This window comes from Hyalella azteca, unplaced genomic scaffold (assembly GCF_000764305.2).
Source record: "Hyalella azteca isolate HAZT.00-mixed unplaced genomic scaffold, Hazt_2.0.2 contig15841, whole genome shotgun sequence".
NCBI lineage: Eukaryota > Metazoa > Arthropoda > Malacostraca > Amphipoda > Hyalellidae > Hyalella > Hyalella azteca.
Window position 1 is genome coordinate 78,396 of NW_025945675.1, and position 9,277 is coordinate 87,672.

At 39.5% G+C, this 9,277-nt stretch overlaps 1 protein-coding gene across 1 annotated transcript; it reads left to right on the plus strand.

Annotated features, from left to right (window-relative positions):
- Positions 1 to 600: 600 nt before the first annotated feature.
- On the plus strand, positions 601 to 6,746 carry LOC108664501 (cysteine desulfurase, mitochondrial). Its single transcript, XM_018151095.2, has 10 exons — positions 601 to 764; positions 1,584 to 1,837; positions 2,157 to 2,294; positions 2,619 to 2,711; positions 2,790 to 2,881; positions 3,379 to 3,495; positions 4,205 to 4,308; positions 4,840 to 4,972; positions 5,345 to 5,434; positions 5,917 to 6,746. Exons 1-10 carry the CDS (start codon positions 662 to 664, stop codon positions 5,978 to 5,980), a joined length of 1,188 nt encoding a protein of 395 aa, XP_018006584.1. The 5' UTR covers positions 601 to 661; the 3' UTR covers positions 5,981 to 6,746.
- The last annotated feature ends 2,531 nt before the right edge of the window (positions 6,747 to 9,277 follow it).

The window sequence follows — 9,277 nt, forward strand, 5'->3', positions numbered from 1 at the left end:
TAAATAGCTCATAGATATTTTTATTATTGAATTGATCTACCTCTTCTATCATGATAATGTTATTCTAAAATTATCAAATTATTGAGACTGTTATTAAAAATTTCTAATTGAATGAAGTTTACAAAAATTTTCCTATTGTATTGCTACTTGACACTCATAAGTTTGAAGGAAGCCATAAAAGAAACGTGACATTAGATTTTGATATGGTCAACTTATTCTCTACACTCTGTTCTACCCACACATTGGATAATACATGCTCATATGTTATTGTAATAATTAAAAAATGTATCCCATGATGAACAAGTCAACAACTCTTACCTAAAATCCAGACTCTGAATTTCTTTTCAGTTCTTATCTGTTGGAATTTCTACTAACCTGCATTCCTCAAGTTATAAGCATCAGAACATTAGTGACTAGGCTTCAAATGATTCTACCATACCTCCTAATAAAATAATTATTTAGCATATAAATTATCAATTATTATTTTGACATTTTTAATGAGATTTATTTCTAGTAAGTAGAAGTGTGGTATATGATAATCTTGTAAGAATATTGCCCATAGAACTGGAAATTAAACCTAATTTCTTATACTTTTTTTTCAGATTGATCTTGCTTTAAACTTTATTTTTGGATCTGCAAAATAAATACCTATTGGATTAGGATGTTGTACCAACAAGTCACCAGGTTGCTACTATCTGCCACAGATCGATTGGTTTTGCTGGCACATCGATCCACTGTTGCTGCTGGTCCTCTTTCAATTAAATGTACGATTTAAGATCTACTGTATATAATGATAGAAGAGTTCTTAGAAGCCCACTCAAATGTATTTGTCAGGCTGCTGGCTGTCTACCGTAACTCCCATACTTGTGTTAGCACTTACTGCGTCACTTCCGTGACGTCACTATAGCATGCTTATATAAGCTCTCCGAGCGGACCTTCAGTCAGTCTTAGGCAGCCCCAGGCGAGACGTAGTAAGCCATCATCATGTAGTCCGCAGGACCAGGCCAGACTCCGGCGTCGAGTAGCCTCCGTCATTAGAGTAACCATCTAAAACCTACCTTTTGTACTTATCACCAAGCTTCCTTGTATTCCTATCTAGTTCGTAAATATATAACTAAGAAACTCGCCTCTCAATCAACCTGCTGCTTATTCGGACCTTAGATACGAACCCTTGGACCCTCAACTCAAAACCTAAGATCATCCGGTTAATAATCAATACTGAACATTGATATAATATTATCGGGCCAGTCAGACCAAATCACATCCTGACATATTTACCGCTTCTGACTTAGTAAAAATATTCTCTGTGGATGAATATACCAACAGTTGTTAAAAAATTACCTATAGGAAACAGATGACATTAGTTGTACATTCACAGTATTATATCATGTATATACTGGATAAATGGATTGGGTAGTTTACTTTCTCTTCACTCCGTGGACTTATGACCTGCTCAAATCTTTTACATTAGATTCAGCTATGTTTCTCAACTAGATTCACTTTTTTACCATTGTTTTTACATGAAGTTTGACACTGAAGTTATAGTTTCTCTTTGAGTACTAATCTCAAATTTTTTTCCACAGCTCGTGCAATATTCTCTTCCACATCTTGGCTGCAAACTCAGTCTGTTGATGCATCCCAGTCAAATACAAATGAGAGCAATTCAGAGGGGCCTGAACTACGGGCTTTGTATTTGGATGCTCAGGCCACAACAGCCTTGGACCCTCGAGTGCTGGACAAGATGATGCCCTACCTCACACACCAGTATGGGAACCCACACTCCCGCACTCATTCCTATGGCTGGGAGACAGAAGCAGCTGTTGAGAACGCCAGACAGGTTACCAAGCTAGCCTAGGGTTCTGAGATACCATATACCTCCGTCAATATTTGTAAACAAGGTATAAAATGGCAATGAGCAAATTTATTATTCTCAAGCATAAATTAATCATTGATTTCTGTCATCCAATAAATACTTATAAATTTGTTTAATATGTTTAATGGCAATTTTCTGTTTTTTCTGTTAATTAGTGTTAGTAACACTCATCTTCAAAATGGTTCTTTTTGAATCAGATAGTGTAAATCATGCTTGGCTATCAGTAAATGTCAACATCTCATCTAAATTTTGATGCATTACAAACCTTAAAATTCATTTACAGCAAGTAGCAGACTTGATTGGTGCTGATAAGAAAGAGATCATCTTCACTTCTGGAGCCACTGAGAGTAATAATATTAGCATCAAAGGAGTGGCCAGATTCTACAAGGCAAAAAAGAGACATGTAATCACCACTCAGACGGTAACTAAATGCTTTGTATTTTGACTTTGATGCCTAGATAAGTGTTAAACTATGTGAATATTATTATATTTTTATATTTCCTGTTATAATGATATTTGTATTAAAATATATTGTATTAGATTTGTACAAGGCATCACTACCACAAGCATGATACTTGTAGTTCATAGCACCTATCATGTAATCTGACTCCTCACAAACATGATTTTGTTGCAATGCTATAGTTTCTTTTGATCGTTTTTTGAAGTTCATTTATTGAAGATAATTAAAGTTCCTTATCCGGTAGTTTTAGGCTCTAACTCCAGTGTACAATTGTTTGTTCTGCAGGAGCACAAGTGCGTGCTGGATTCCTGCCGAGCCCTGGAGCATGAAGGCTATGATGTGACCTATCTACCGGTGCAGCCTACTGGGCTACTGGACATCAACGATCTAGCCAAAGCTATACGTCCTGACACTGCCTTAGTGTCNCTACCGGTGCAGCCTACTGGGCTACTGGACATCAATGATCTAGCCAAAGCTATACGTCCTGACACCGCCTTAGTGTCTGTCATGGCAGTCAATAACGAGATTGGCGTCAAGCAACCTATAGAGTAAGAGACATGAAGGTAGCTGTCAAGCAACCTATAGAGTAAGAGACATGAAGGTAGCTGCCAAGCAATCTATAGAGTAAGAGACATGAAGGTAGCTGTCAAGCAACCTATAGAGTAAGAGACATGAAGGTAGCTGTCAAGCAACCTATAGAGTAATAGACATGAAGGTAGCAGTCAAGCAACCTATTGAGTAAGAGACATGAAGGTAGCAGTCAAGCAACCTATAGAGTAAGAGACATGAAGGTAGCAGTCAAGCAACCTATAGAGTAAGAGACATGAAGGTAGCTGTCAAGCAACCTATAGAGTAAGAGACATGAAGGTAGCAGTCAAATAAATAAGACTAAAGTAGGTAGTAAAGTGGGGAATATTGCTATTTAAACAACGAATCTGCGTTGTAAACATCTAAAGTCATTTTTAAAGGCACGCCCTAAATAATCAAAGCACCAGCCGTCGCGGAGGCACGTGTTTATTAACCGTTTTCCTGGGCGCCATTACAGGGAAATCGGGGCGCTGTGCCGCGCTAACAAAGTCTTCTTCCACACCGACGCCGCCCAGGCTGTGGGCAAAATCCCTATTGATGTCAACAAATTCAACATTGATCTCCTGTCGATAAGGTTGGAATATTTACTCAGAAGTTATTTATTTCTCATTTTCTTTTTTATTCAGTGCTTGGTCGTTTCCAGCCCGGCATTCTCGCTCGCATTGCTTTAATTAGCTCTTGAAGATGAAGATCAATTGAATATAACTGCTATAACATCACCATGATCAAACTATTATTTTTCTTTAATAGAAGCCCTGATAGAGAAAATATCATTAATCATTTGCTGGATATCCCACTGGTCACATGTATTGCTGAAAAGACGTAATGTCAATCAACATTTTAGGTTCATTTGAAGTAAAGATGTTTATGTATGCGCTTCTGTTAGTTTCCTGTTGAGAATTTCGTAATTCCTGTACAGTAAATCTAACTGAATTTAGATTGATGTGGAAGATTTTTTTTACCAACAGTGATAGGCAGAGAAAGTAGGACTTGACATTTCCTCTTTAGACTATATGATATTTTCGCCTGATAAAGAATTTAGAAGAATCCTCAATTATATTATTCCATATCGGACTCTATGGCAAAATAATCCGAACATTGTCCTTTTACCTAGAATTTTTTTTTTTTGCTGTTGTTCCATTTCATTGCGCTCAGCATGTGACTGCAAGTAGACCATCAATACAAATTTCCTTACCGGCACGAAGCGCGTTAATATTCTTTTATAAGATTATAATGAACACAGATGGTCTCTCTGTGTAGATAATCAACTTAATTGTTTTCAGCGGCCACAAGTTGTACGGACCCAAGGGCGTCGGCTGCCTCTACGTCAGGAGGCGGCCCCGCGTGAGGGTGGAGGCGCTGCTCAGTGGCGGAGGGCAGGAGCGTGGTATGAGGTGAGGGCACGTAAACATAACTCTCAGTGTTGTCGTTCATCCATCAGATGGATTGCGTCAAAATTTTGTTCGTTACTCCGGTGTGTGACGTGAGCTGAAAACTTTACAGAGATTTGCCTGTTTGAGGATTCCTGCATTGTTATATCTTTGAGTCTCTGTGTTCCTCTGTCCGCTTCAATTAAGTTCCTCAAATATCTTGTTTTTTCATTCATTACTAATATTTAAGTAAATTAAACATACCTTGGTCGTGATGATGATGATCACCATAACGTCACTCGACTGAGTGCCGCCCAGGCCCACCCCCCTCCGGAGCGCCGAGCCGGTCGTGCCACACTCTGACCAATTGGGACACTTCCACTGGCTTATTCCATAGATCTTCAGGCTGCAGGCTGGTTGGAATTTCAGCACACCCAAACAGATGTTGTGTGTTGTGGGTGTGGTTTTGNTAATAATTGTGGGATAAATAGTACTACAGCTACTATTGCTGGAGAAGTAAGGCGTTGAACTGATTCTCCTAATGGCAGGAGAGTCGCTGCTGATGGCGCTGAAGGATGTGGCCCTGAGCAGCGGCTCCGCCTGCACCAGCGCGTCCCTGGAGCCTTCCTATGTCCTGAGGGCCATCGGTGCTGAGGAGGACCTCGCCCACTCCTCCATAAGGTTGTGGGAGGGGGGGGTAGTTGTGGTAGGGCAGTAATGTTGCTAATGGAGGGGAGAGGAAGATCTGGTCGATGGTAGATGTTTTTAGCTAATTGCTGCAGTTTTTAGCGCTGCGCTTGTCAGGGAGATCATCGGTCTAGAAATGTAAGAGAAAAGGGCTTACCCCATCACTGGCCTGCACCTGCGCGGTGTGTCGCGGTTCATGATGCATTTATGTGCCTTGGTCGATACGCTTTACTGCCTTATATTTCTGTTACTCGGCTGATTATGCTGTAACGCCACACATTCGAAGCCTCGTTGATAACTTGTTATTTTAATGTTGCTGCAACCTCAGTAACGCAGTAACATGAGTAACGCTTCGCTGGCGCGCAGGTTCGGTCTGGGGCGCTTCACGACGGAGGCCGAGGTCGACTACACCGTCGAGCGTATCGTGCAACACGTGCACCGTCTACGTGAGATGAGGTGAGCACCTCGTGCAACACGTGCACCGTCTACGTGAGATGAGGTGAGCACCTCGTGCAACACGTGCATCGCCTACGTGAGATGAGGTGAGCACGCGTCTTGTTTTGATCTCCACTCGTTTCAGTGTTAGGAAAAATATTTTTTGTGTCCTATTGTTAGATATTAATGCCATATCTTTTTGTATACTAGCTTTTTTTGACAAAATACGATGTAACTATATTTGGTACTTGCTTGTAGGCTTGAAGTGGATCGCAGCGTTAACTCGAGTGTAACTATTTTGTAAATTCTTATCTTCCATTTTTAGAACTGCTTCTATCCATTTTTGTCTCAATTGAACTGTGTTAGGTAATTGTCTAGTACTTATGTCCTCAGAATTGAATACTAAAAATAACTAAAACAAATATATTTGCCGTTCTTATGCATGCGGTGATGCACGTTTTACCCTTATGTTGATCTGAGTAGTAATATTGCTGCTGTTCCAGCCCGCTGTGGGAGATGGTGCAAGAAGGCATCGACCTGAAGACCATCAAGTGGTCTCAGCACTGAACACGTCTCTGGTGCCACGTCTCAGCACTGAACACGTCTCTGGTGCCACGTCTCGGCACTGAACACGTCTCTGGTCCCAGGTCTCAGCTCTGAACACGTCTCTGGTCCCAGGTCTCAGCACTGAACACGTCTCTGGTCCCACGTCTCAGCACTAAGCCTCGTCATAGTTCCATATGATTTGTTCAGCCAAGTTGCGATTTGTTTTTCTCGTCCAAACAATGCGTTGCTTTTTAGGCTGAGCCCCGTAGAAGTTTTGTTCTACTATGGTGGCGCCGGTGCTCACGCATTCGGAATGTTCATTCTTATTTAGTAAACCTTGCTCCGGATAGTAAAATATGAGCCTGAATTGTTACGTGACGTGTCACTGACAGTAAATGATGAACAACCACGAGTCTTGTAGAGACACCGTGAATAATCAGATGTTCCTGCATTTTCTCTCCTGTTGCTGCAGGAGCTTTAAATGGAGATGTTAAATAAAGAAGGTGTGCCACTTTTTAGGAATTATGACCAAGCGTCTGTCGCATGGCTTTGTTTTGTACTGAAGAGTGTAATCGTTGCATCATAGGTTTTGTTGCATGCGGGGCTGTACGCATATGCTCATTTCTATTGATTAAAAACTGGCTTTTATTTCTTGAGATGTTCCCTGATGTGTTGCCGTGTGCAGAGAGAACATCTTTGCCTCTGCATTAATGATGCGGGTCCCAATTGGTTACGTGAGTTGAGTTTGGATCAAAAATCAACTTCAGTTCCTTAACACGTTGACTACGATTGCTTCATATTGTACTACTATTTCATTTTTTGTACTGTTTTTAAACAGGGTTGCCAGACTGTAATTTTTTCCGGACAAATTCCGTGATTTAGTTTTTCTCAATAACGTTGGCCGGCTAAAATTTATGATAGGGGTACTTCCTAATTAAATTTTAGATACTGCAAAAAGAAAAGGAATGGAATTTTTATAGTGGAACCTACAAATAAACTAGTATATTTTGAGTTATCGGCCTTTTTTGGCTATTTTTGTTCTCGGATTTGGCCAATTTTAGGCAGCCTGAATTATGTACCACTACGTCCTGGAGAAATACATTTCGTGGTACGCGCATGTACCACTTCGGAGTCAACGTGTTGAATCAAGTTTTGATTTTAATTATTTAGGCATTCAGGTCGCAGCCCTGGATACCGGGCTTTGTACATCCCATCAACTGACTATAAATTTTGCTCTCGGAAGTTTTTTTTTAAGAAGCAATGATCATTGTAGTCATTTCCATTTTCAATATTCGGCTGAGCTTCCGACTAATTCCTACAGTTAATGTTTGACTGCAATTCAGTCAAACCCTCGGCTATAAAAGGTTCAGAAAGATGATGTTAATCAGGGCATGTATGTATAGTATACTGTGCCTAAAAACATATATAAAATATTTTAATCATTTTAACTAGCTTTCATTCTCGAATAAATGAATGAATGTTTCAATTCGGTCAATTCCTTGACAGAAGCAAGCAGTTAGAGACGATTTCTACAATAGCATGCAATTCTGTGCCTAAGGATATAGGAGTGAAATATTTTTAGTAGATTGAAGCCTGGAATAAATGCATGTATGTTTAATATTGGAATAAATGCATTGCATGAAGCCTACAATGCAGGAAGTATTGCTGTATTAACTTTGACCGAAATGCAATCTACCTAATTAAAAGTTCTAATGTTATTGTTGCTGTCCATTAGTAACCCTGAGTACGCAGCAGTGAGAAGGAGTAATTTTTTCTCTTTATTATAGTAATTATAATTTGCGTTGTTGAATTTAACATTTATTATTATTCCCTATCCCAGGGTTGTAAGATTCAAAATTGACTCTTGGTGCCATTTCCTTCGACCGGGTAACTTTAGTCGTGTTTATTTAGTGTTAATTGTTCTTTCTTTGCGTCTGTTCTGTTGCATGTTCACTATGTTCCACACACGTCAGAATTTACAAGAGCCTGAATTATGAAAAACTTACCGATAATTAGAGAAATTTTGCGCGATTTTTCACGTCTCTGTCCTAATATTAGAGAACGTAAGCAAGCCTTGTGCTCAATGCTACCTAATTACCCATAAGATTACTTTTTAGTAAAATTACCTGTAGTAGTTGATTACCTTCTATTAATTAGTTAGCCGTATTTGTTAATTACCTTGTAATTCATCCAATAAAGGCTGAGAATTTATCCCCATATCTCTCGTTTATCCTGATATTTTCATCAATCTTAATAATAAATTAGTGTTCATTTTATATTGATGATGAGAAATAAAATGTTGTTGATGGTAGGCGCGTAATATTTTTGGAAAGCCATTCGTTTTCGTCAGTTCTTCTACATTTCAATAATTTGTTGAATCACGAAGTTACTAAACAATCAAAAAATAATTCCTGAGTTCCGCAATCTTATTCTTCATGTTTCCGTTCTCAGCGTCGGTGTTCGAGCTTCCGATATTGAAAAAATTACCGTAGCAAAATTTGGGATGGAAATGGTGTGGGAAGATGGACAGTCGTGCAAATTTTTCCATCAATTCTCGCATATGCGAACAACTCGAGGTGTAAAGCCCTCTTGGTTGAAAAAATTCGCTTTACGTATTTACCATCCAGTCTGTATTGTTGTCCACAAATGGAGTGACCTACCCCATAAGTGGAATCGGGTTACTATATTTTATTCAAATGAAAACAAAACTCGTGACGCAGGGCAGGGTCGCAGCATCAGTTGGCGTCCAGCCTCCGTGGTGTGTGGAGTGTCGCGTGTCTGAACTCTAGGCCTTGAACTCTTGGACGTTTGGAAGAACAGTGAATGCATCGCTGTTGTCGGGATTTACGAACATAAGTTTGGATCATGGACTTAGTGTTAATCTAGGGAAATTAAAAGAGAATTAATTTATTACCAAGATCATCGAATTAATTAATATTTTTCCTCTCTGAAATGCGTGATATTTTCAATACATTTACCTGTAGGCAGGTGCTACAACTCCTACAAGTAGGGAACCCGGATTCCGAAAGAGCGTTCGTTACACAATTCATGAAATTTTGGAAATCTCGTGTTTTTCATAGCTATAAAAGGAAATATAATCTTATAAAATTTGTTTTTTTTTATTGTTTGTTTTGCATATTTTGATTTATCGGAAGTATAGCCTCGTAAAAATGACAAGCCAACAACTAGTCGACTACCTTCTCAGACGGTCGTATCATAGTAAATGTTTTCCCTTATGACAGTATTGCGCCCGTTTTCCCTTAACCGAAACGCTGTGCTTACAAATTATGTTGATTATGAGCGCCGATTTAACTTATG

What these genes read in the sequence shown, in the direction of transcription:
- LOC108664501 (XM_018151095.2), top strand. Translation starts at nt 662, where the DNA reads ATGTTGTACCAACAAGTCACCAGGTTGCTACTATCTGCCACAGATCGA. An exon ending in TGGTCCTCTTTCAATTAAAT is followed by an intron (nt 765 to 1,583) that starts GTACGATTTAAG and finishes TTTTTTCCACAG; the next exon opens with CTCGTGCAATATTCTCTTCC. An exon ending in GGCGTCAAGCAACCTATAGA is followed by an intron (nt 2,882 to 3,378) that starts GTAAGAGACATG and finishes GCGCCATTACAG; the next exon opens with GGAAATCGGGGCGCTGTGCC.